This window comes from Sus scrofa, chromosome 1 (genome assembly GCF_054392235.1).
Source record: "Sus scrofa isolate SSC_HxYL_T2T_F1_AM1 chromosome 1, Sscrofa_HxYL_maternal_Yorkshire_Landrace_v2.0, whole genome shotgun sequence".
Taxonomy (NCBI): domain Eukaryota; kingdom Metazoa; phylum Chordata; class Mammalia; order Artiodactyla; family Suidae; genus Sus; species Sus scrofa.
Genome location: NC_139383.1, coordinates 71,442,011 through 71,469,937, shown reverse-complemented (window position 1 = coordinate 71,469,937; position 27,927 = coordinate 71,442,011). Strand labels below are relative to the sequence as shown.

The 27,927-nt window shown below is 38.5% G+C and overlaps 1 protein-coding gene across 5 annotated transcripts in view; it reads right to left on the bottom strand.

Annotated features, from left to right (window-relative positions):
- Positions 1-448: 448 nt before the first annotated feature.
- Positions 449-27,927, bottom strand: part of LIN28B (lin-28 homolog B) — a 141,615-nt gene continuing 114,136 nt past the window's right edge. For 3 of the 5 annotated variants that reach the window (XM_085004470.1, XM_085004606.1, XM_085004513.1), the window contains one exon: positions 2,884-5,426. In XM_085004470.1, coding sequence (XP_084860596.1) covers positions 5,057-5,426 — 370 coding nt within the window. In that variant the 3' untranslated portion in view covers positions 2,884-5,056. 5 annotated transcript variants of the gene reach the window in all.

The following is a 27,927-nucleotide window of genomic DNA, read 5'->3' as shown; positions in this document are numbered from 1 at the left end:
ATATATTAATCCCAAATTCCTGATTTATCCCTCCCCCTCCTTTCTCGTTTGGTGACCATGGTTTGTTTTCTGAGAGTTTACTTTCATTTTGTAGGAACAATTCTTAAGAATGACAGGGCCCACCTTTCCTTCTTCATTCATTCAGAATTTATTGGCATTTTGTATTGTCATAAGTAAGGTGTTTGTGTTTGTTTTTGCCACAGCATGCAGCAGTTTGATGTGGGATCTCAGTTTCCCGACCAGGGATCAAACCCAGGCCGCAGAAATGAGAGTGCCAAGTGCTAACCACTAGACCATAAGGGAACTCCCATAAGTAAGTTTTATATTTATAATCACTGCTGAGGATATGTTAAAACTATTTTATTTATGATCAGATTGGTATAAATACTGCCTAAGCAGCCTTTTCTTCAATCACACAAATAACGAAAAACCTCCAAAACTCACCATAAATGCCAACGTTATATGTTTTATTTTTAATCAAGTAATTTCTTTAAACCTCAAAATATCCATAATTGACAGAATAAGACACTAGGCATGAAATGAGCATATAAAATCCATGGTCTGCAGAAAGGCAAACAGTACTTTTTAGTCCATAAGATGACTACACGAGTGAATGCCATTCCAAACACCTACGCTTTTTATGTCCTTTAAAAACATATAGTTCAAGTGTTTTGCTTTGTTTTGTTTTTTCACTTGTAAACAACAGGAGCCAAAATGGACAATGAGGTCATCTAAATACTACACAGGATAATTTTAAAAACACTAGATAAAACACCATATTAAAGACATATAGCAATCAGTGTTCACTTTGGTCTCTATTATGGTTAAAGGTGTTAATACCAAAAAGCAACACATACTAATAATAGCCAGCTGGTGGTGGGTGCCAGTGGTTGGTGGATGTAAGTAATTCAAGAGGTAGTCAACACCATCATTTTCAAGCTGGTAACTCTCACATGTGCGAAGCCACAGATGTATTAAATGCTGTAATAGTCTCTCCCAGTACAGTACTTTACCACAACGTTGTAGCTTTGTTCCAAATGGACAATTTAAAAACAACTCAGAGGTCAACCTCACTCTAATTGAACAACTATGACACAGATCACACACAACCACCACAACTGAAAGAGGCTGTTGACAGTGATGTAAGACAGAATTCGATGCTTTGATCAAAAGTTGTTCTTCCCTAAAACAAATAAATCTCATTAAGACATCTAGAAAATGAAAGTCCGTGCAGCTGCACTTGTACATACTTTTCCAAATTTTATAACCAAAGGGGAAACACACATATATATTTTATGATAAACATTTCTTAGAGAAAACAGATAAATTAATTTAAATTAACTTTAAGACTTAATGAGATTTCCCATGTCCTGTATAATTCATCTTACAGTGAATGTTACAAAGTCTATTAACACGTATGGGCTTCTATTCACAAACTAAATACAACGAGCAGTAATGTGGGGCCACATTGGTGCAAAATAAAACCAGGCCAGAACATGAAAAAAAAAAAATGTATCGGCAATAAAAACACCCTATATTTGTAGGTGGACCAATGCGAATAACTCGATGTTTCTTGATCTTTTCCCCTACATTGCACGCCAAACTTCCAAGTTATAAGCAGGTAAAAATCTTTCTAAATCTTTCCACTTGTAAAAATACATCCAAAGTCTTCTAGTAAGGACTAGAAATGCAAGTATAAAAATGTTTCTACTATAATCTGCCATGTAACAATGAATAGCTCACAGGGCTGAGACCGGCAGTGCATCTTTCTTAGGAATTACGTTTGTGTTGACATGGGGAGGGGGGGAGGAGATGAGGTCAAGGGGCAGCTAATTCACAGACCTCCTGCCCAGCCCGTTAGCAACTCCTGTAAACTGATGCTTCTCACAGACCCTACCCCTCAGTAGCTAGAAATGGCATTGCACGTTCACTCTATGTTCACTCCTTGGCAGCTATGCTCCTTAGTTACTTCTAGGACAATAATGCTGCACTACACTTGGCCTCGGGGTAGCACAGCCACAAAGGAAGGAGATTGGCATCTCTGATACTTCTGCCCAGCACAAACACACTCACACACCCAACCTCTCTTCCCCACCTTTTCCCGCTACCGACGTCTGAGCAAAGCAGCCGTTTCCAAAACTGCTTGCCGGTTCTGCCTTGCTTCAGTGGAAGAGGCCCCGTAAGTCTTTAAACTAAATACATGGAACTTGAAGGAGATGCTTGGAGACTTTGCTAACTAAATGAGATGCTTCCTTATTGACGGGTGTTTGTCAGGAACATGCAGTTGTGAATTGCTATCTATCCTAGAGATAAAAAAGGTTCTGTACCAGAGAATTATCAGCCACTGTAAGGCTGGAGCAGCATAAAGGTATGCTGTGCATCAACGATGAGGTAGCCTTTTGCTGTAAACAGAATAATATTTCACCCATGTAAATGGACACTGTGCTTACGTCAGTGATATTCACATATGCGAGGAGCTCGGGAAGTCTCCTTTAGAGTACTTTTCACATGAAACAAAAATAGAAGAACTGAAATCTGATATTCAGAAATTTTGATCTATGTCAAACTCAGAGGTAGTTATTACTAGCGTCAGTACATAATAATACTTATATAAAGGTCTAAGTCTTTTGGTTTGTTTTGAGTAAGCAGGACTGTAGACTATTCTGTAAAGAAACAACAATATTACATGGTATGTTCCCTGAGCAAAGTTCTTTGTCCTGAGTATGTTATGTAATAGTGATAATATTCTTTATAAAAAATAAACCCCAGCTTTTAATCATAAGATAGGTTCGGTATGTGCTCTCAGTTCAGTCTAGTAAGATGCTGAAAATGATTTCAAATTGCACCCATAAGGTCCACGGTTATAAAAGCTTTCTTTCTCTGTTTCTTTGTTTTTAACCATGATCTCTCAGTTATGAACGTTTTATATGTAAACAGGGAATGTCCAATTCTCAAGTCCATAATTTCCTATTTCTAATAAGGTCAAGGAACTTTGGTTTGAATTCTCAAAGTGACTTCTTAGGGTTGCATTTTTTTTTTTAACTGTTAACCTGCTTATTACACCTGCTAGAAATTAAGCAATGCCACTTTGATTTGTCTACATAATTTAAATAAGCTTACGATCCTCACGTAAGGCAAGGAAGTACTTCTCTCTAGCTATGTATCATCACATTCAATATCGTCAAAGGTAAGCTTTGCATCGCAGCACACTGATATTTCAGTGTATCCCACAGAGATTCTCACAAACACTGTCAACTCAAGCTGAGTTGGGAAGGGCTGGCAGCCCAGCCTGAGCACCCTCTCCTGGCGCGGGGCAGCAGCCCTGTCTCCCTTGGCAGGACCAGCCGGGGAGGGAGCAGAAACTGTTCAGCAAGCTGTGTCTCATTTGAATCATGTTATTTTCTTTCTTTCTTTTTTTGATTATCTGAGCTTCCACCAATTGGCTCATACGAAACTATATTTACTGCCTGTGTTCGGCATCATCACTCATTGGAATCTTCTAGGAGATGTTTCTGAAATTTATCTGTAACATCTGGAACCAAGATGACACCAAAATGACTTTCTTGTCCTCTTGTCAGGTTTCATGACTGAAACCTGAAGGGACCAATACTACGACTGGCCCCCAGCCAGTTTCTTAACGTAACTGAGGAGCAACCTGAGAAGGGTCCCTATCACTGAGTGTTCACCCTGAATCCACCATCCAGGTCCCTTCAGTATGAGTCATGAGGGAATTTCCATAAGATCAACTGTACTGTAGAAAACACTCCTAGCTCTTGGCTAGGAGAGGCCTGGGAACCTCTAGCCCCCGGCTCATCACTCTCCGCGCTGCCTGCCACCAAACTCGGCGCTTTCTAACGTTATTCCGGGTCAGACATACGGGGCAACTGTGAACATCCACTTAATCTGCACTCTCAACCCTGGCATTTTACTCGTATCTGTGATGTTTTGTTTGTTTTAGAAACAAGTTGGGTCACTCTCCAGGGGGAAATTAAAAACAGCCACCAAAAACATACACCAAATGACTGGAGTTTTCCTCCAAGATCTTCAGTAGTAAACTAGGAGGCCCCCGCTCGAAGTGATGCTCGGAAGGATGGACTCAGTCAAAGGGAAGCTGCTGTTGCCACAGTCCCATAAAAGCTTCACAACAGGTAAGAGATTATAAGGAGCTGGTATCAAAATACCACTGACAACAATCAAGTCACTACATGTAGACACGGCCCGCCCCTTCACTTCTCTTAATAGGCATCTAATTTACAATTAAAACATAGGAATTAAAAAACTTTTGAAATATCGGCACAGAAAGTACACATTCATTGTCTTTTCTGGAGTTATGTATCCCAGATTCAAAAGAGCTTATGGCAGTCAGAGGCATATGGAGTTAAGGGACTGCCTTCAAAGGGGATGGGAGCGAGGGACACACTCTATAGATAGCAAGAAAAAGAGGCAATCCTGAACTTGGGAGAACGGATGTCTTAAAAACCTTTAGTACCATATGATTGGCAGCTGTGCGATCTGGAGAATCCTTTGGTTCACACAAAAGGTAACAGTCACATTTTTTTTGTTGTTGTTTTTTCCTTAATGTAACCTACAGGGACTGGTATTTCAAGAAAAACTCCAGGGGTTATTTTCCAAACCATCTAAAATGCTTCACATGGGTCTTCAATTCTTGGGAATGTCCAATTCTGGGAGGGAGGGTGTGTGCTTTTAGCTCTAGACACACATATATAAAGACAGGCCCTCTTTATATACATGTCTACATTCTCTATAAACTCCTCCGACACACACACACACACACACACACACAGACGCAGGCTCTCTCCCTCTCACACATGCACGATCCGATACACAGCATCTTGTCCTCTGAGTCACATACAACACGACACCCTGCTCAAAGGTTAATTTGCTTAGAGTGATTTGTCTGTTTAAAAAAATTCACAGTTCCTCAACAGTAGTTAAAATCCCAGGTCAGCTGCTTCTTGTGAAATACTGTTCCCCTGTACTCGCATGAGGTAGACGTCCCAACCAGGGAGAGAAAACGACACGCTAAGAAGAAGGGTTATGTCTTTTTCCTTTTTTGAACGGAAGGCCCCTTTTTGCTTTGTTCTTCTGGCGCTGCAGAGGACTTCATGGAGGAAGCTTCTTGAGGCGACCTGCCTGGCCACTCTGAGATCTCGGACCTCGCCTCCTGAGGAAACGGTGGTGATGTACAGCCATGCCCTCCCCCCACCTCTCGAGGGAAAGTCGACGTGCATGGCTGGGGCTCTGCTTCCTGTCTTCCCTGAGAACTGGTGGGCGCCTGCACCACAGTTTTATGAGGGCAGTTCGCCACCATGTGCGTGATGCTCTGACAGCAATGGCACTTCTTTGGCTGAGGAGGTAGACTGCATTCCTTAGCATGATGATCAAGGCCGCCACAGTTGTAGCATCTGCAACAGGAATAATGAAAGCATCTTAAGTGGGAGCATGGGTCATAAAATACCTAAGTCAAAAATATACTGAAATACACCAACTGTCGATGAGATCAGCCTATTTTAATAGGCCTTCTTTTTAAAAATTTTATTTTATGGCCACACCTGAGGCATGTGGAAGTTCCTAGGCCAAGGATTGAATCCGAGTCACAGCTGTGATCTATACTGTTACTGGACCCTTTAACCACTGAGCCAGTCAGGGGATAGAACCCACAACTCCACAGCGACCAGAGCCACTGCAGTCGGGTTCTTAACCCACTGCACCACAGGAGGAACTCCTTAATAGGTCTTCTTAATAAGTATGTAATGCTATTTAAAGTATATTGCTTCACAGATAATCACTATCAAAATGCCCCAGCAAAGGTATAAAACTTGTACTAGACACAAAGGTCAATGAAAAACAAGAGTACTAAAGCATGAAGGATTATTTAATCACTTCCACAGAGAAATGACTTCTTTGGAGCTGACAAGTTATGGTAAAGAAAGTTTAGTCCACTAGAGGGCGGCCACGTTCAACAAAAACAACCCACAGCCTTAAAAAGACAGTTAAAAACACAGCTGCTGACTTAATAGGCAATGCCAATTGAATCAGCAATTGGGAAAATTAGAGACCAAATTAAATTTTATGAGTTTAACATTTCTTTGGATGTTAATTATTTTGGCTGCGGAAACCAGTTGCACTGGAAGAATTTTTTTCCCTCTGCACAAATTAGTGCAGTGAAAATTTGATAAATAAGAAAGTCAGACATCTACCGTGAATGCTATCTGGGAAATTACCCAGATAGAGTGAGACGGAAAGTATCTGAATCAGAAGAATGCTACAGAAGAAAGCTTCTAGATACTTAGATCAGATTAATAAAGCCTGATGCTGGTTCAGCGACGGGAAAAATGTGCTTTCTTTTCTTTCTCTAAGAAGTTTTCTTTAGGGTAAATTCTAAATTGAAATAAATATTAATCCATCTTTAATTAATATCTGAATGCACACTGGGGACACAGCTTATACTATATGTGTAAAATTTTGACAGCTTCTAAAAGCTGAAAAATTATTTGGAAGATATATTTGCTCAATTTCAATCAGATTTTTGTTTAAAATTTTATACTAAAACAATAAAACATCCAGTGGAGAAAAATAGAATTTTGTATTTAAAGAAGGGTTTTGCTCTATTCAAGTATGAAATTTACTAATTTGTCTCTAAATGAAGCATTTTAAAGACTTTCTCTTTTAAATTTATTTTCCAAATACATTTATGACACTATAATTCTCATTATGAAATATACACAATAGGTCACATTTTTAAAAAGCAACAGCAAAACAGGTGGTAACTGTGAGAATCAGCTTAAGATCATAATGACAAAATACCTAATTATAATTAATTAGATTAGTGTGTGTATGAGACCTGCACGCTTAATAATATATTACCATATATTTCGAAGACAAGCTATTATTAACCTGGTAAATATATGTAGTATATTTAGTATTTTATCTTCTGAGATGTTATAGAGTGATGTTTTTTTACTTGGAAAAACTAAGATAACTACAGCCTGCTTCTCCAGGTATCAATATTACCTCGAAGATTTTAGAATAATGAATTAGCAAGATGGGCTTTTATTCTTTGCAGTAATTAATAAGTATTTATGTCAGGAAAAGAGAAAGCATCAAGTTTTCAGAAATTTAAGGGAAAAACCAAGAAATCATTGTTACGATTAAATTATTTATTGTATAATTACATACCTTAGTATCATAAATTAATGAAACAATATTACAATGCAGATTCAATATTGTTTCAGCCAATTGTTCTAAAAGATCATGCAAAATTAAAAAGCAATAAGAATAACTGACTAATACTTGAAATTCAGGTGCCCAAAATACACGAAAAAATGGCATCTGAGGAATATAAGTAACCATATAACTTATGATAATGTTTTCCCCATACTTGTCTTTCAAAATGGCTAAGTGGATACTTAAATTTGCCCATCTATAAAATGTCTTCTTTTGAATTAAATTCACTTCCTTAAGGATCACAACCACTTAGGAGCTCATTTTTGAAGAGAGAAAATAGGTTACAGGCTTGAGTAATAGAGCCGCTCTCCCGCGGACACATCAATTTCATCCATTGCTGTGGTGTGCACTGTGTTATCCGATTCAAGGGACCATTCGCCCACTCATTTACCAAGGGCCTGATGTCGGGATTCCATTTTTACACATGGGGTCTTCCATCATATTCCATATTTGCATTTACCATTACATTTGGGCTTTTAAGGTTATTTTTAAGAATACTATGTAATTTTGGTTTCCTTGCATTTTGATCTGCATAGTTAATTCGCCCTCCTAGCTTTTCAGATTCCAGTTCTCATTAGGCCAGACTGCCTCCCACACTGAAAAGATTTGCATTCAGTGTATATGTGCTTAGCCTTAAAAGGGGAGGAGTGGTATGTATGCTCTTCTATTTAATCATTCAATGCCAATCACTCTAAGAGTGCAGATCACACCCCATTATGAGATCCCTTCCTTCCCAAGGGGCTGACACCAAAATGAAAATGTTCAGCTACCTTTCAGCTCACAAATGATACCACACCACATATTCCATACAAAGCTCTGTGTGATACTAGTCTTCTTTGTTCACTCTCCACACCTTTCCAAATCAGCCTGCTTTTGTTAATTTGAATGAATTTTAGGTTGCAATGCAAGCACTAAAAATGTCCCCAAACTGATTTTTTAAAATGGGAAGAGGGATAAAAAAACAATGTGTGTATGTGTGTATATGTGTGTGTGTGTAACTGAGCCACTTTGCTATACAGCAGAAATTGGCACAACATTGTAAATCAACTATACTTTAAAAAAATAGTTTTTTTAAAACATGAGAAGAGGGGTGACACTGCAGACAGAGAGCAAGCAATGGGGCAGGGAGGAGAAATGAATAAAGGAAAGAACTACATAAAAATGCCTTGGAAAAAAGATGAAAGCATCAATAAAGTTTCCAAATGGGAGGCCAGAGAGGTAAAGAGAAGCTGCAGGAAATTCCTGTTGTGGCTCACCAGTAAGGAACCTACCAGTATCCATGAGGATGTGGATTCGATCCCTGGTTTTGCTCAGGGGTTAAGGATCCTGCGTTGCCGTGGACTGTGGTGTAGGTTGCAGACATGGCGTGGATCTGGCATTGCTGTGGTTGAGGCTGTGGCCAGCAGCTGAAGCTCTGATTCAACCCATGGCCTGGGAACCTCCACGTACAGCAGGTGTGGCCCTAAAAAGCCAAAAAAAAAAAAAAAAAAAAAAAAAAAGTTCCCAGACCAGGGGTCCAATAGGGGCTACAGTTGCTGGCCTACACCACAGCTACAGCAACACCAGATCCACACCATGTCTGAGACCTACACCACAGCTCATGGCAATGCCGGATCCTTAACCCAATGAGCAAGGCCAGGGATCGAACCCAAGTTCCCATGGATACTAGTTGGGTTTGTTAATCGCTGAGCCATGAAGGGAACTCCAAGTCTACAACTTTTTATTTCACTGTCTGAACACTAATTCTACTGTGTGTCAATCAACCTAAGACTTGGGATAGCCAGATCTCAGTATGGAGGCGGGAGGGAGGTGGATGGGCAGAAAGGCCATCACAGAACCTGAGACAGCAGAAGAGAGCAAAGGATCCAGAGTGTAGTTTTGTCTTTTTTGTTTTGGGGGGGCCATGCCCGGGGAATGCAGAAGTTCCTGGGGTAGGGATTGAACCTGAACCACAGCAGCAACCCGAGCCGCTGCAGTGACAATGCTGGATCTTTAACCTGCTACACCACCAGGGAACTACTGAAGTAGATTATTCTCGAGATTTGGGCTACTGTTCCGTCATTATGTTGTGGAGCAGTAAGCTTCTGTCTTTGAACTCTCTCATCTATAAAATCAAAGACTGCAACTAGTCCAGTCCAAACTTTTCACTGCCAATGCCCAGTTTTATTTCTACCCCTCATGTACTTTATGTTAAAAATTTTTGTTTAAAACAGTAAATAATTTTTCCATTCTCCTTTATCATATGTGTAAGACTATAAATGGGAACTTCAGGTTGACATGCTGTCAGCGCTATCAAACTGACTCAATGACATTCTGGCTAAAATAAAGAAAATAAATTCTACCACTTAAGTTAGCCCATGAAGTCACACTGTGATGTGAATCATTTATTTAGGCTTTGAAATAAATATTCCAATGAGAGTCTAGTGGCTGAAGTAAATATAAATTGCTATTGGAGGGAAATCTGATAGCATATTTCAAAATATTAATATGCATATTCTCTGACCCAGCAAATCTAACTCTCAGAATTTGCCATACAGGAATATTCACAGGTAGGCACAATGATTTGGGTACTAAAATAATTACTAGATTGTTGCCCATATTGGTAAAAAATAGAAAAATTAAATAATACAAAAAATAATAATAAATATTTATAATCAAAACTAGGTCTAGCTAGAGTTTTTACTCTTTGCCACCAAGCTGCAAATATGCGAAAATGAACAAGAAATTAAAGCCACCATATACTGAGAAATATCCTATAGGCATTAAAAGGAATGACGTAAAAGAATATTTTTTAAAATAAGATAGAACTACATGCATTGACAGGGAAAGATCTCTTACGACAAATTAAGTGAAAAAAGCAAACCACATGATACTACATAAATACAGCATAATTCCACTGTGTTTCAAAAGCACTACATATGGTAAGTAATTATATGCATTTTAAAATGCATGGAAAACCACTGGAAGGATAAACAGTATATTACGTCTAGAGAGGAGAAGAGATAAAGGGGGACTTTCATTTTTACTCCATAAATTCTTTTTTTTTTTCTTTTTAGGGCCGCACGTGGGGCATATGGAAGTTGCCAGGCTGGAGGTCGAATCAGAGCTATAGCCGCCAACCTGCCTAAACTACAGCCACAGCAACGCGGGATCCAAGCTGCATCTGTGACTTACACCACAGCTCAAGGCAATGCCAGATCCTTATTAACCCATTGATTGTGGCCGCATCCTCATGGATACTAATCAGGTTCGTTACCGCTGAACCACAACGGGAACTCCCCATAAATTCTCATATAGTTTCTTGTTTTTTGGTCTCCTTAGGGCCGCACCCGCTGCACATGGAGGTTCCCAGGCTAGGGGTCTAAGTGGAGCTTACACCACAGCCACAGCAATGCCAGATCCCAGCCGCGTCCACAACTCATGGCAACGCCGGATCCTTGACCCACTGAGCAGCAAGGCTAGGGATAGAACCCGAAACCTCATGGTCTCTAGTCGGATTCGTTTCTGCTGCACCACGATGGGAACCCGCTCATGTAGTTTCTTTTTTAAATAACCAGAATATATAATTTATGTAATTAAAAAAGGAAAAAGTAATTATAAAGCTGCACTTCCATTGTGTAATTTGACCTTCATTATTATTATTAGTCATCTGGCAGTAAACGTATCATTTTCAACTCTAGAATCATCCTAGAGGCTTTTTTTTAAAAAAAATTACTTATGCCTGGGCTCTACTCCAGATCATTAAATCAGAATCTCTGAGTGTGGAGTCCCAGGCATCAGTACTTTTAAAAAAGTCCCCCAAGTGACAGTGAGTAGCTACTATGTATACATCTGAGTTTAGCACTGAGAGCCTTACCAACCATAAGGAATGTGGTCAAAACAGAATATGAACTACTGCTGAAATGCTCTTTCAATAGTTCATGATGCCTTGAAAGGAAGGAGACAGGAAGGGAGGGAGGGAGGGAGGGAGAAGAGAAAGAGGGAGGGAACGAGGGAGAAAGAAGGGAGAGGGAGGAAGGAAGCAAAGGGTGTGTATGGATCCTATTTCTTTACTGTGAACTAAAATGATTCCCTCCTGAAATTTCTGGCTACATAAACCTACAATTTTTTACCATCACTGATTCCTGCCGATTTTGGAAGGCCAACATTGCAAAAATCTACTGAGTTTAGCTTCAGAAGTGCTTTCTCTGTTTCTGAGACCATTACTCAATTTTTGGTTCATCAATCAAGGATGGGTTCAATGGTGAAGGCCCCCTGTCATCAAAACGGGTGGTAATTTACAGCTCTTGAATCAATTGCTCCTTTCTCTAAACTTCACTATCATTACCGATTAACATTTATTGATTTCCCATAATAACTGTTTTAATTCTTCATCTTTTGTTGCCTGCATCTAAAATAATTCCTTAAACCATACACATTTGTTTGCCACAGAGAGATCCCTGCAAACATTTTCAATGGTCAAATTCTGTTGGATCTTACATAGAAAATAAATATAAATATAATTTTAAAAACTCTGCTTCTTCTAAAATTTATTAGTCATGGAATATTAAAAAAAACTTCTAATTTTTTTTTTGGGGGGGGGTCTTTTTAGGGCCATACCCATGGCATATGGAGCTTCCCAGGCTTGGGGTCTAAGTGGAGCTGTAGCTGCCAGCCTACACCACAGCCACAGCAACACCAGATCAGAGCAGCATCTGTGACCTACACCACAGCTCATTGCAACATCTGATCCTTAACCCACTGAGTGAGTCCAGGGACCGAATCTGAAACCTCATGTTTCCTAGTTGGATTTTTTTCCGCTGCGCCACAATGGGAACTCCTAAAAAAAACCTCTAATATTTAAAATATATTTCACCTAAGAGTGCCATTGATAAAGTTACTATTGTTCACTTGGTTTTCTAAACTTAGAGAAAAAGAAAGTGCATCATAAATGGTTTCAAACCTGCTTATTAGATAAGCAATGAGGTTCTGCTATATAGCACTGGGAACTATATTCAGTCACTTATGATGGAGCATGATGGAGGATAATGTGACAAAAAGAATGTATATATGTATGTTTAACTAGGTCACTTGCTGTACAGTAGAAAACTGACAGAACACTGTAAACCAACTATAATGGAAAAAATAAAAATCATTTGAAAATAAGAAAACAAAAAAAAACCCTGTTTATTAGACTACCCCAAGGATCAGTTTTCAATGTTATTTTTAAAAAGCAAAATTTAGTCAATAAAACTGCCATTCAGTTCTTTCTGGTGGGTAAACAGATGTGTGGATAGCGCAGAGTTGCCTAGCTTTAGTCATAGTGAGCAAGGGTCAGTCTATTGTGGATGGAACCAAAACTGCTGGCAGTGAAACATGAACACTCTGTCTCCTCCAAACCTCAGTGTTCAGCCCATTTACTAACTAATCTAGGGTGTGCACTGAGTTTAAGGGGAAATTTTTACTTAGCAACTACTGTTCTAACCTCTTGTATCATCTGCTTCTATGATGTGCAATTATCTAGATACCGTGCCTATTAGTGAGTATATTCATCTGCTTCTAATATCCATGCAAGCATTTTCATAAAGTCAAATGAAAAATAGAAAAAAAAGACACGAATATCTACAATGAATATGACTTTGTACTACTCGGGAAATGTATGCAAATTGTTAGTTGGATGGTAGTGGGTGTGTATGTGTGTGTGTGTAAAATCATGTTTGATATCTTCTCCTGACTGCTTTTTGGATGGTCTTATGTTTATTAGTTTTTGGACACTCTCTCTGATTAATGCCATGGTCTGTCGCCTGTATCATAACACCAGCTAAAATGGCACCAGAATATCTTGACAACCAGCTAAAATATAGTAATGGCTCTATTCGCAAACCTTTTATCATCTTATAAAAACAAGAAGATAAGATGGAGAATGTGGGGGACAGATACGTGATGAATGTTGGTGCAGGGTCAAGAGAAGCAGAAATGGAACATACAGCAGTTTTTAAAGAGAAGAGGACATGAAAGGGGCAAGAAATCACTGGAGAAATTGGGACAGAAGGAGCCTTTTTTATGGAAGGGCCTTCCATCATGTGTAATTAATTATGAGTCAGGCATTTTTGTATTTCATTCCATCATGTTTAAAAGTGCTCCTAAGTAATGCAGCAATTCTATGGAAAAATAATTGTTTGTTGAGAATTGGTTACTTTGTACCAGAACTTGAGAAGGAGCATAATAATGAATTCTAGGTCATAAGTCAAATCTGTATTTGAAATAGAAATGTTATCTTTTAGGTGACAAACAATATCCCACACAGGTAATCTCTTCTGCCTAATGGAAAAGGTGAAAAAAACAAGGAGAAAGATGTACTCAAACGCAGATAACTTAATGTTTTCCAATTTCTTGGCAGTAAAAGCAGTTTGTTATAAAATAGGACCCCAATCTCACATGCAGTGGGCACTCTGCCAGCATGGCTTTTATGATCCCAACACAACTAAGGAGGTGTGTCTAGGTCAGGACAACACACACACACACACACTCACACACACACACACAAGCCACATGCATTTCTGCAGTGGCAGTGTTGCAGCTATCCAAACTGCAGGAACCAAGGTCAATTTATCCCCATACTTGGTCATGATGACCTTCGGGTACACAGTATTTTTAGAAGTGCAGGTGTTAAATATGAAGGCGCAGACATTCAGTATTTAACTTCTCCTGAGATGGTTAAAATTAGGTATTTATTTAGATGGAAGAATCAGATTATAATAATCTGATTACAGCAATCCGAAAAGGGTGGTTCCTTTATCTATGATAGCAGCCTTGTGGGAAAACTTACAACCCCCAAAGCTGTCTGCTCTCTTCTTCACCAGGCCATTTCACACTCGCCAGTGTCAGAGGTGTGACACCTTCTGTAAATAAGCACCAGTTTGGCCTGAAGAAAGACAATTCCACCACCACATCCGTGTCAACTTTTATAAATGCTTTTTTCTTGCTCATCACATGATTTCTTTTAGGCTCTGGCTCAGAAAACCAGCCTGATTTTTATGGCTGACATTATTTCACAAATCATTCTAAAGTGATATATTTCTCTTTATGTGTACATTGAATTTCTTCTTATTATTAAACATTTGGCCAGAGGCGCAATAGATTTTAAAAGAGTAATTTCATTATGATTACTTGATAGGTGAAACAATAATGTGTTAGGTAGAGAATCAAATGTAAACATAACAATATATGAAATAATTTAAACACATAAAAGAAATACTTAGATATTTTAAAACCTTAGGTATTCAAATAAGGACTGCAAAATTATAAAGTGACTAGTTCAGGAGTCCCCGTCGTGGCTCAGTGGAAACGAATCTGACTAGTATCCATAAGGACTCAGGTTCAATGCCTGGCCTTGCTCAGTGGGTTAAAGATCTGGCATTGCTGTGGCTGTGGTGTAGGCTGGTAGCTACATCTCCAATTCGACCCCTAGCCTGGGAACCTCCATATGCCGTGGGTGTAGCCCTAAAAAGACTAAAAAAAAAAAGGGACTTATTCATATTTTGTCACACACACCTCCTCTGTTAAAATATAGACGGAAGAGACAGCATGAGAAATTTCAAAGGAAAGGAAGATGTAGACAGATCAAGAATTTTAGTGGCAATGACTAATGAACTGCCCAGGTTAGATAACAATTCCAGATTTATGCTAGTTATTTGCAAGATGGATACAAAAAGAGGGCTGGATTAAAAGATTCGATCCTAGTTCTAGCCAAATGAGTTATTATTAGTATTATTTAGCCAAAATGCTTATTTGAAGCGTAGAAGTTACCTCAGCTTAATTACCTTCAATATAAGTAATAATGTGAGTAGTATTTGAGTTTCCATAAAGATAACATTAAGATAATTCCCTATTGTATTACTGAATTAATATTTTTAATATTAATACCATGTTGTTGCTATCTTGCTGAATTAGTAAGAACTATGTGTAAACTTCCCATTTTGGTAATGTTTACGTGAGCAGCATTAAAAAACATAAAGACCTGCTGTCCTAGAACATGTTGCTTGGTGCGAGCTATCCAAAATGTACCCTCAGGATTAATTTCTGTGCAAGATGCAAAAGTAGACTGTGTTAAGCCATCTCTGTTGCTCTAGCTACTCAGGAATCAGAAGGAGTTAAAACTATTCTGCTGAAGTCACCAAGGAAAGGCTTCTAATGATCGATAAGTTTGATCTCCTGTTCCAGCACCAGCTATTGCTAGGGAAATGATGAAGTACAGGTGAGATGTTAATTACCTCTGCTCACTGCCCCCTCCAGTCCACTGGTCTTCCTCTGACTGGCTATATACTGCCCTTTGCCTAGAATCAGCAGTTCTCAAACTGTTTACCATGTAGGAAGGTAGGTAGGTAGGTAGGTGGGTGGGAGGTGAAAACTGAACAAGGAAAATTACTACTCTGTTCAGATAACCTCCATAAATTGGGATATTATCTCCTCTCTGTGTAGATCTGATTCTGAAAATTAAAGTTTAAGGTAAAGTCAGGTAAAAGGTACTTTAGGCCTCATGGCTGCTTCTTTTTTTTCCTCCTTATTGTTGCAGCTGCCCTTCACATCAACCAGCTTTTCAAATGACTCGAGATTGATGGTCAAGCCATTAAAGCATCCTTGCAGATCTTTTTTCTAATCACTGATCCCGTAAGTAATCTTCTTTCCCTATTTTAACATTATAAGGCTGTGACTTTGCGAATACATGGATACTGGTGTAGAAAGAGACGGTTGTCAGGCCAAGGATGGACATAAAAACTAAAGGTAGGCATGAATAAAAGGGTAGGTATGGACATAAAAAGTAAAGCAAGAATAAAGGTAGGTATGATTAAAGCAGACAGGTCCTTGGATCGAGTCAAGGCGGGGTTAACACATGTCCAACACCCTTAATAAGTATGAACAATTATAACTAGATTCTACACATTAACAATTCTTTTTGTGCATATTTTATAAGCCAAATGATGGCTTGTCTTGAAGACAATTCCTCTAGCATTTGAACAAATGGAATTTTCATCTCATTGGGTCATTCTTTGAATTTGGCTGGTAAAGTTAACATGGAGAATTTGGTTTATTCTCTTAAATGGGACAAAAGAAACAAAGCCACTGAATAATTTTTCCATGTTTTTCTAACAAAAGTCTTGAAAAATATTCTGGCAGATGTGGTGAAAAGAGGTAACCTTCTCTGGATGATACTTGATCTTTTTAATCTAACAATGTATGTATTTCTTTTTATGGCTGCACCTGCAGCATATGGACGTTCCTGGGCTAAGGGTCAAATCAGAGCTACAGCTGCCAGCCTACTCCACAGCAACATCAGATCTGAGCCACATGTGCAACCTATGCCACGGCTTGCAGCAACCCACTGAGCAAAGCTGGGGATTGAACCTGAATCCTCACAGACACCACAACCAGTTCTTAAGCTGCTAAGTCACAACAGAAACTCCAAAAGGTATGTATTTCAGAAAACTAATAAGCATTTTAAAATATGATAGCTGCAAATGGCTTCACTGAGTGTGAAGTTCTCTTTCTATGTTTTATCATTATTCTTCTATTTCCTTTTAGGGCCACATCCGTGGCATATGGAGGTTCCCAGGCCAGGGGTCTAATCGTGCCAGCCTATGCCATGGCCACAGCAATGCCAGATCCAAGCCACGTCTACGACCTACACCACAGCTCAAGGCAATGCCAGATCCTTAACCCACTGAGTGAGGCCAGGGATGGAAACTGCAACCTCATGGTTTCTAGTTGGATTTGTTTCTCCTGTGCCACGATGGGAACTCCTTTATATGTTTTATTTTTATAATTTACTTGAATACAACATATGTGGAAGGAAAGAGCTGTGTTTCAGTGTAAAATTGTGCATTGTTCAGACCTAGTACTCACAATTACTGATTATCTGATTCTGATTCTGTGGGAGTTCTTTTACAGCTCTTTAAATCGCCAATAACTGCAAAGTTATTCTTGCTCAAAGAGCAGCAAATTCTGCTCTGTCAGGATGAACTGACTTCCCTTTCCCACCTGGAAAGGGCTCCTGTTGTTTCCATTTGCATGTTAATTTCAATATTACTGCTCTACAAATGTGTCTGGTCCTTGGATTCTCCTCTGAAAAGGGTATAACATCTGCTTGTTTCCTTCATTTGAGTTAAATAAACTCTTTAACACTTGCTCATGTTATCTGTATGAGAATCATCATGTTACCTATTTTGAAAACTATCCTATAATTCTTATACCATGAAAGCCTCTGCAAGTGATGCAAAGATCATTAAGCACACAGGACCCAGAAAAGAGATCAGATAAATGCCCAACTGAACTTTAACTTTAACCCTCAGGGTTATGGGACCCAATTTAATTTTTTGTGTTTCTTCTCAGTAACCATATTTTTCCTATACCTTGAAACATTTTGCTCTTTCATAATCCTGGAAATTATTTCCAACTATGCTAAGGAGCTTAAAATAACTAAAAACAACTAAATTTTTCCAAAGAAGATATACAAATGGCCAACAGGCACTTGAAAAGGCACCTAACATCATAATCATCCAGGAAATGCCTATCAAAAGCACAATGAAATATCACCTCACACTGGCTAGAGTGGCTGTCATCAAAAAGACAAGGGATAACAAGTTGGTGAGGGTGCGGAAAACAGGAAACCCTTGTGCACTGCTGGTGGAAATGTAAAGTGGTGCAGCTGCTATGGAAAACAGTACAGACTTTCTTCAAGAAATTAAATAGGATCCAGCGATTCCACTTCTGGATATAGATTTAAGGGAAAGGCAATCCTTTCCTTGAGAAGGTATCTCCACCCCCATGTTCACTGGGGTTACAACAGCTAAGACACAGAAACAACCTAAGTGTCCACTGATGGATGAACGGATAAAGAACATATGGTGTTTTTATACACATAATCCAATATTATTCAGAAAAAAGGAATACTGCCCTTTACAACATGAAAGGACTGAGAAGGCATTATGCTAAGTGTAATAAATCAGACGCTAAACAACAAACACTTACATGTGGAATCTTTAAAAAAAAAAAGTCAAACTCATAGAAGCAGATAATAGGAAAGTGGTTGCCAGGGGCTGGAGGGAGGTGGGAGAAATAGGGAGTTTGTAAAAAAATACAAACTCTCAGCTGTAAGATGAATAAGGTGATGGTCTAACGTATAACACGGTGATTAATTTCAGTTATACAGTACAATATTGTCTTTAATCAAGACAATATTGTACTGTATAACTGAAATTAGTCAAATAAGTAGTATTTAAATTTTCTTACAAAAAAAGAGATAAATATGTGAAGTGATGGACGTGTTAATTAACTAGATGGAAGGAATTTTTTCACAATGTATATGTATATAAAATCATCACGATGCATGCTTTCAATACTTTACAATTTTACCTGTTGATTATTACCTCAATAAAGCTGGGGCGGGGAGGGGGATTAGAATATTCCCCTTAAAGTACCTCATGCCACTTTAATGATTCTTCTCTTCGGTCATATTTTCTTTTCTTCTAAAGTTCCTGGGCCAGGGATCGAACCTGTGCAGCAATTGCAGCCTGTGCCACAGCTGCAGCAATGCCAGATCCTTAGCCTACTGGAACTTCCTCTTCTCTCATGTTTTATACAACTTTCCTACTTCCCAATTCACCATGCTGGAAACTCACTGAAACAATGGTCAGGAAACCTGAGGTCCTGTTGAGAGCTCTACTACTCACTGACTCTCCACTCACTTGCAAGACGGTGCTGGGACGCAAATTCTCTTGATTCTATCCCAGGTTAAACTGTCTATGATCTTGGTATCTCTCTACCCTCATAATGCACAACTCAGTCTGATTTTATGACTTTCTCCAAGAAATATGTGCCAGCCTGACAGTGGTCGGTCAGTGGGAGGCAGAGTTGGGGTTGGGAAGGTAGATGGTGGGAAGGTACAAGGGGATGAGGGGGACTAGTTTGCTGGTAAAAGCATTATTGAAATGAGTGGGTCCAAACTGGGAGGAAAGGCACGTGAGACTAAAACAACTCAGAAGATGAAAAAACAAGGGGAGAAGATGGATTTTTAAATACCTAGACCCAACAGTCTCAATCTTATCTAACGTCAAACTGTAAATATCAGTTATACTATATGTTCATTTGGAAATGAGATTATATAAATTATCATTCAACTGCCCCATGCAAGCTGGAGTTCAAAAGTGTTGGCAGAGACTTAAGCCTGTTTAACGTTATTCTGATCTGCCTCCATAGTGATCTATTAACTATAATGACATACTTTTCTGTTAACTGGAAAATAGCCATATTAAATTTAAAGCTTTCATAGAAGAAAAAAAAAAAAAAAGCTTAAAAATGATGTAATCATCTAGAAGGATAAAAAATCCTGAAACAAATCATTGCTATTTCATCATCCTTTTTCTTTTCTTTCTTTTTTTTTTTTGCCATACCCACAGCATGTGGAAGTTCCCGGGCCAGGGACTGAATCCTAGTTGCAGCTGCAATCTATAACGCAGCTGTAGCAACAGTTTTGCCGTAACCCACTGCTCGGAGCCAGGGATGGAACCCACACCTCAGCAGTGATCTGAGCTGCTGCAGAGACAATGCCAGATCCTCAACTCACTGCACCAAAATCAAGAACGAATCATCCTTCTTAATGCATTCGCCCAAAGTATCGTCTGATCTTTCCAGAAGGTATAAAAACATCAAAAGACAGGATTTTTGTTGTCTTTTTCTTTTTAACCCTTCATCAAATACAGTTGTGAATTCAGAAATTTTCCCTTTTTGTCCATAATGGCAAAGAGAAGAAAACTGACAGAAGATAATTTGCAATCGTTAGATGAATAAGAACACAAATACAAAAAGACAGCAATACTCCAGACTCAAATGATGATGATGATATTAATCAGCTAAATCTCAGATTATAAGCTGTCACATAATATATCCTAGAAGCATATTTTCTCAGACTCAAGAATCAATGAGTGAACAAAATACTTTTAAGGACAAATAGGAAATTTGTTTTCCAGTTAGTCACTCTACAAGGAGGATATCATAATGCAATATTTTCTGCATAAGAAATGTTTGCTAAAGGACATTTAACAGTACATTTTCACCTTTTATCAAGTTTGTGCTAGGGAATTTACTTGATATGGTTCACAGGTAAACAAATGCTGAAGGCACTGAAAGGAAATAAATAGCACAGAAATGAAAAAGTTCATTGAACTGATCATTCTAATCAATATCTAAAAATGAAAACATTTTGTTACTACTGACTGATGAAAATAACCACCCTCTCTTCAACAAAATTATAAACCATGAAAGGTTTCAAAGCTTTTTTGCATTTTGACAAAACAAGTACAAGAAGAACCAGAGGTAATAAAAATCTGGAATTGCTTAAAATATATTTGAAATCTGATCATTATTTATCAGATGGCGATGTCCCAGGCTCCTCCATGAGCAATTATTCTCATTCAAAGGATGCTGCCCATTGTGGATATGTGTATATTCACACCAGAAAAGTAAGGAATAAAATTTCAGCATGTTATATTTAAATTCTTACTAATTTCCAGTCCAGCTGTTTTTCACAACATTCTTTTATGTTTATATCTGTAAATTATTTGTAAAAATTTTTTAAATGATTTTTATTATTTGTGAAATTTTTAAATATGTTATACAAGAGTCCATTAGACTCAGATGATAGCTGGTAATGACTATTCTTCCCAGTATACTGTTATTAATAAAATGTAGAATTTGATAAATGGTGCAAAAGATAGAAAGTGTTACATCTTTTCCAGAGAAGAAATCATCGCAATTACTGGGAGCAATAGAAATGGTTTTGTAAGGGAGTTGCCTGGATACCACAAGCTAGTTAAAAGCTATTTACAATGAGTAAGATTTATATAGATGGAAGAGAAAACATGTGAAGTGAGTATATGCCATGAATAAGAAGACAGAACTAGAAAACGGGAGGATACGTTTAGGAAGGCAATTGGCTAGCTTGGAAAAGAAAATGGAAACCAAGATTACTGAGCAGATTAAATGTATTAAATGTATTTTGTAACTAAATTTTTTGTTAATCTTTCATCTTATACTTGAAAAAACTGAGTTTCAAAGTTGACACACATTGCTCATGACCACAAACCTAATAATGGACAGCCCAGGGTTTCACCCTATAGTTCCAGTGATGCATGATAAATCATCTAATCTCTCTGGGTTTCCTCAACCATAAATAAAGTTCATCATTCAGGAATCATTATTTAAAGATGATAATGATTCCCACTTACTTCACATAGTTGCTGTTGATCTCAAATGAGATAAATATTTAAAAATGCTTTGCAAGTCACAAAGCTCTATATAAATGGTAGATATAATGCCTTTCCCAAATCTTAGATATTATATTCCTGAAGCACTTCTACCCCACTAGTAGTAAGATAATTAACAGTAGAAGAACTGAAGTTCTTGGGAATTAGGGTGGGAAAAGGCAAAAATAACTGACAGGAAAAGCTTAAAGTAGATTTCCCTTTTTAAGAATAGTAAAGAACCAACTAAATAGCCTAATAATGCTATTATGCATATCTTATGGATGCTCTATACTAAATTTGCATTTACCATTCATTTTCCACTACTATTTCCTTTACCGTATCCTGCTCTGCATTTTGATGAGGTACCAGTAAATTAATGTGCTTTGTTGCAGGTGCCAAGCATTTTTTCTTGTATGTAGGTAGTTGAAACACTTAGTATTTCTCTGATTTATATATTGGAGTCCCTAAAAATCAAATCTAGGGTAACTTTATTTTAATAAATTCTATCAGAAAATTTTGTAGATAAAGAAAATTATAAAGACATTAATCTGTGAATAATAGAGTTTTATGTATGGGAAACTTGCTCACTATGGCTATGTTCTAGAAACTATTCTTTCATCTAGCCTTTAGGATACTCTATGTCATTGCTTTTCTTTGTACCTTCTGACATTATTTTCCTGTCTTATTCTCAGTGTCTTCCTGGATTCACCAAGATCTAAATATAAGCTCTTCTAGCATCTCTCCTTTGAAAAACCGACCCATTTCCTGTAAATGAACTATTTTCTTTATTATATTATTCCCACTTTGATGTCTTCATGTAAACTCTAACTCAACTCATCCATTCAAGGCCATTTTGACCCCTTGTTTCCAGATGTCTTCCAATATTGATTAATTTTCCTGTAAGTTCCATCATTCATCATCCCATTCAGAGTGTTTATTGTTATACTACTTGGGTGGCTCAAAGAAAAGGAAAAGATACAATTAAAATCTTTGCTATCTTTTCGTCCTTTAAAAGCAAAAATGGAAACATAAAGCTTACTTGTGGGTCAACTTTCCTAAACCTATAAACAGTCTTCTCACTTTTTGTCCTTGTGGGGACAGATTTCTGGTCTCCTGCCTTCATGCCAAGCCAAAGATTGGTCATGCTAACTGATAATCCAGGTACATCTCTCAACCGACCTGGGCCACTCATGTATGATCATATTACTATTACCTTAGATCATGTAAATGAAACTAACAAAATTTATTAAATTAGTCACTGTATTATTTTTAACAGTGTAATAATAGAATAAAATCAATGAAAAGGAAACTAATATGAGCTGCTGGAACCTGAAGGTGGAAAAGAGAGAATTTAGTACCAAAAGGGCAGCATCATTAAAGTGGGTGAGGTGTAGAGTGATTAATGTCAAAGAGAAATAAAAGCATAAATTCCCATCTACCATACTTTTTGTACCAATGTTACTATCACGTATTCTAGTCAATACCGCAGAGTAACACTCTCCCACTAAGCTATCATATAACCCTATGGCAGCAGCCTCATCTCCTGGGCAAAAACGACTGAACTCAGCTCAATTTCCCGTTATCTAGTCATATACATATATACATATATGTGTGTGTGTGTATATATATATATATATATTTTTTTTTTGTCTTTTTGCCATTTCTTGGGCCGCTCCGGCCGCATATCGAGGTTCCCAGACCAGGGGTCTAATCGGAGCTGTAGCTGCCAGCCTATGCCAGAGCCACAGCAATGCAGGATCCGAGCCTCGTCTGAAACCTACACCACAGCTCACGGTAACGCCGGATCCTTAACCCACTGAGCAAGGCCAGGGATCGAACCCACAACCTCATGGTTCCTAGCCGGATTCGGTAGCCACTGAGCCACGACAGGAACTCCAATACCTGGTCGTATTTTGACAAGTCTTTTAGGCTTTTGACTAAGCTTCAGTGATCACTATATAAGGAGTTTTGAAAGTAGCAGAAACAGGAGAAAGAAAAGTTAACTGTACATGTACGTTGATGTACATCTTTGGAGTTACTGCTGCCTGAGATCTGAGGAGGTCCTGAGGGTGAAGTCACAGATTTGGGAGGCAGCACTGAAAAGACAGACAGTCGTTAAGGCCATGGGACAGAGGTCTATCAGCAAAATGAGAAGAGTGAGAAGAGACCTGCCGATAAAGTTTTCAGAAATACTTCTTTTCAATAATTTTCAGGCAGAGAACCAGGGAGGTGCCTAAGAAAGAAGAGTCGGAGAATTACAGGAAGACAAAAAAGAGGTGTTTCCCTAGTTAAAAAAAAAAAAAGAAAGCACAGTTTTGTAGCAGAGAAAGTGGCTAATAGTGACCAAATAGGACAAGGTATTAAAATAGGTTGATGGATTTAGCAAACAGGAGGTGATAAGGAGCCTCAGATAGAACATACAATGAATACACAGAATGAAGGAGCTAAAAGTGAACTGCAGTGCCAGTATCAAACTTAACTTCCTCAAAGTCAAACACACTTATCTTAGGAAATAGGGGTCTCTCATAGAGGGTGGAGTATTAATAAGCCCTTTCCAAAGCTGTTTACTGCATTTTCTTTTGAAAATGAGTCAAAAAAAAAAAAAAAAAAAACATAAAAAAGACATGAATAGGAAATTCAAAAAAAGGGAAAGAAAAATGACGCAAATACTTTTTAAATACACACACTAGTAAAAATGAAAAAATTTTTAATCAACTATACCAAAAAAAGCAATAAATTATATTCCCTTTAAAGTAGCATATAAAAATACTCTGACTATACCACTGAGAATGACTAAAAATACTGGACAAAATATTTTAAAAACATCTTTTGAAATGCATAACTGATCAGACAATAAAGTACGGAATGCTTAGAAGTCAAAAAGGAAGTGAAAGCAGGAAACCAGGGCCCTCAGTAGAGCATTGAACTGACTCTCACCCTGGAGGCATCCACAGAACACTGACAACCTTAAGCTTTGACCTTGTAAAGGGGATGATGGAGCAAAAAGGGCAGGAAACAAAGTCTGGAATCTGCCCCGAAGTTGGGGGTGTCATCAGAGATCCTCTTCAACAGAGCTAGAACCTCCCCCCCCCCAAAATCTGCACCCACAATGTAAAGACAAATGAAAAATAAACTTGCCCTGAAGAAGAGGATGCCATGGAAACTTTCCCACCCCCAACATGGTGCTGGGAGGAAGAGAAAACAAGTCTCCCCTGCGAAATGATAACCACAATGTAGACTGCAGTTCACGTGGGGATGTGGCATACATCAGCTGAGCATTTCTTATAACGGTTCCCAGCTGGTACAAGTGTCTCCAGGCATGTGATAAAGCAAATACATACACACACAAAATCTCTGGAAAAATGTATTACAAGCCAAGAGTCAAAGAATTCCCATAGATATAAGTCCAAGAAATATGACTAGTTTAAAAAAGAAATCATAAAAGGAGTTCCCTAGTGGCTCAGCGGGTTAAGGATTTGGCATTGCTATTGCTATGGCTCAGGTTCCACCCCTACCCTGGGAACTTCCACATGCTGCGGACAAGGCAAAAAAAAAAAAAAGAAAGAAAAGAAAAAAGAAAAAGGAAAAAACGTAAAAAAAAAAAAATAGGGCACCATTAACCATAGCCAGTAGAATCAGACACAAAGACTTCAGATATTGGGTTAATTAGATTCAGATTGTAAAACAAATACATTCTTATACGTTTAAAGCAATTGTTCTTAACATTATCAGGCCCATGTCAACTTTTGTTTTTGTTTTGTCCTTTTAGGGCTGCACCTGTGGCATATGGAAGTTTCCAGGGTCAAATCAAATCAGAGCTGCAGCTGCCAACCTATGCCATAGCCACAGCAACGCAGGATCCAAGCTGCATCTGTGATCTACACCACAGTTCATGGCAACACCAGATCCTTAACCCACTGACAGAGGCCAGGGATTGAACCCACATCCTCATGGATGTTAGTAAGTTTCGCTACCACTGAGCCACAACAGTAACTCCCCATGTCTACTTTTTATAAAAAATAATCTTGTAATTCTCCTAGAAAATAATATAATCTATATATAATCTACATATGTATTCACATATTTATACACATCTTAAGTATAAAATATAGGAAAAAAGTAATTTAGAGTGAAACAATACATATTTGAATAAAAAAATGCAGTAACAAAACTACACTATAAGACATAATAAAATTGTCAGCGCTTATACTTGTCTATGATAAATAAATTTGGACTTAAGAGAAACCATTCCATACAAGTACCAGCAAATAAAAAAAGAAGAGGTCTAGGGCAACACTAGGATAAATATTAGTAGTGTGCCATATATAACAAGAAAGGAAATGACCTTAACTGAAGCAGCATATCATGTCAAGACGAACTAAAAAACAATCCAAAAAACAATCAACATATAAAATATGAGAAAATACAACACTCTTCAAATGAGATAGACCTTATTTCTAAATGCAGTGCCCCATTCCCCATGTTATATATAATATGGTAAACAGCAGTGATAAAGCAGAGCAGAAAACATACCATCTATCTTTGAGCTCTACCATACACTGAGACATGAATTCAGTGACAAGTATATAAAAAGACTTTGGAAACCATACCCTGTAATAGGTGACAAGGAATAGCTGATGGATTGGAAAACAAAACAATAAGACAATGTTATAGTGGGGCTGAAAAACATCTTGCAACCCCAAAATGAATAATTTCTACATGTAATTTTTAATCTATGTTATGGAAAAAAAATGAAGAACATACAGGTTCAGTAGGCATCTAACCATGACAGACTCACTGTTACTATACTTGTCCTACTTTAGTAAACAAATAAAAAACTGGAAAAGATATATGAAGTAACTGTTTATAGGCACAAGATGGGACAACAGGCAGTGGAAACTGTGATGCTTTATAGAAGGGAAATACCAAAGTAAGCACTCAGTGTGACCTGGTTTTCTAAGTAGACTTTTGGGACGAAGGGTCAAAGAGATGGAACCCAGGCACAGCACAGTGGTGTCAATGAGCACAAGAATTAAACATCTGAGCTAGAGGTTTATGAAGCAGTGGAAACTGTGGAAGAGACTACTGGCTAGGAGAAATCTGTACAAAAGAGCAGCACTTACCCCCAATTACAAAGTGTGACTGCTGAGCACAACAGGAAGAGGCTGCTGCTATTTGGTGGAGAGAAAAGTAGATATCCAAGGTCACACAGTGCTGGGAGATACAGGAGTTCTACCCAGCCAGAGTGGTAAGACCACACTGGATTCTTTTTGTGTGTGGCTTTTTAGGGCCACACCTGCACCATATGGAGGTTCCCAGGCTAGGGGTTGAATTGGAGCTGTAGCCACTGGCCTATACCATAGCCATAGCAAACACCACATCCGAGCCTCGTCTGCAACCTACACCACAGCTCACAGCAACATCGGATCCTTAACCCACTGAGCAAGGCCAGGGATCAAACCTGCGTCCTCATGGATGCTAGTCAGATTCTCTTCCACTGAGCCATGACAGGAACTCCCACACTGGATTCCTTTTTTTTTTTTGTCTTTTTGCCATTTCTTGGGCCGCTCCCACAGCATGTGGGGGTTCCCAGGCAAGGGGTCTAATCGGAGCTGTAGCTGCTGGCCTACACCAGAGCCACAGCAATGCAGGATCTGAGCCGTGTCTGCAACCTACACCATAGCTCATGGCAATGCCGGATCGTTAACCCACTGAGCAAGGCCAGGGATCGAACCCTCAACCTCATGGTTCCCAGTCGGATTCGTTAACCACTGAGCCACGACGGGAACTCCCACACTGAATTATTAATCCAGCATCTGGCACCTTCAATTGAGATCCCAGAAATTCATACTTCAGGAATAAGGACCATATCCCAGAAGAAGTGCTATAAACCTAGGACTAAACACAAAACCAAAATAGATCTATACAAAGTTAGAATAAAAACAAGGCTGGCAGAATAAAATTCTAACAATAATTCAATTGCCTGCCAGAATAAAACTCAACACTTCATAAAAAAAGATAAAAGCCCAGATTCCTTACAACTATTACCAACAACATTCTGCATACAGTAGATTAAGTGCAATCCCAATCAAATTTCCAGTTTACATAGTTCCCACCATGGAGCACAGAAACGAATCTGACTAGGAACCATGAGTCTGTGGGTTTGAACCCTGGCCTCACTCAGTGAGTTAAGGTTCCAGTGTTGCCGTGAGCTGTGGTGTAGGCCAGCAGTTTTAGCTCCGATTAGACTGCTAGCCTGGGAACCTCCATATGCCACAGGTGCGGCCCTAAAAAGACAAAAGACAAAAAAAATTCCAGTTTATAAGATCATTTGTAATTTATATAAAAATGCAAAGAACCTCAAATATTCAAGGCAATTTTGAAAAAAGATAAATATGGA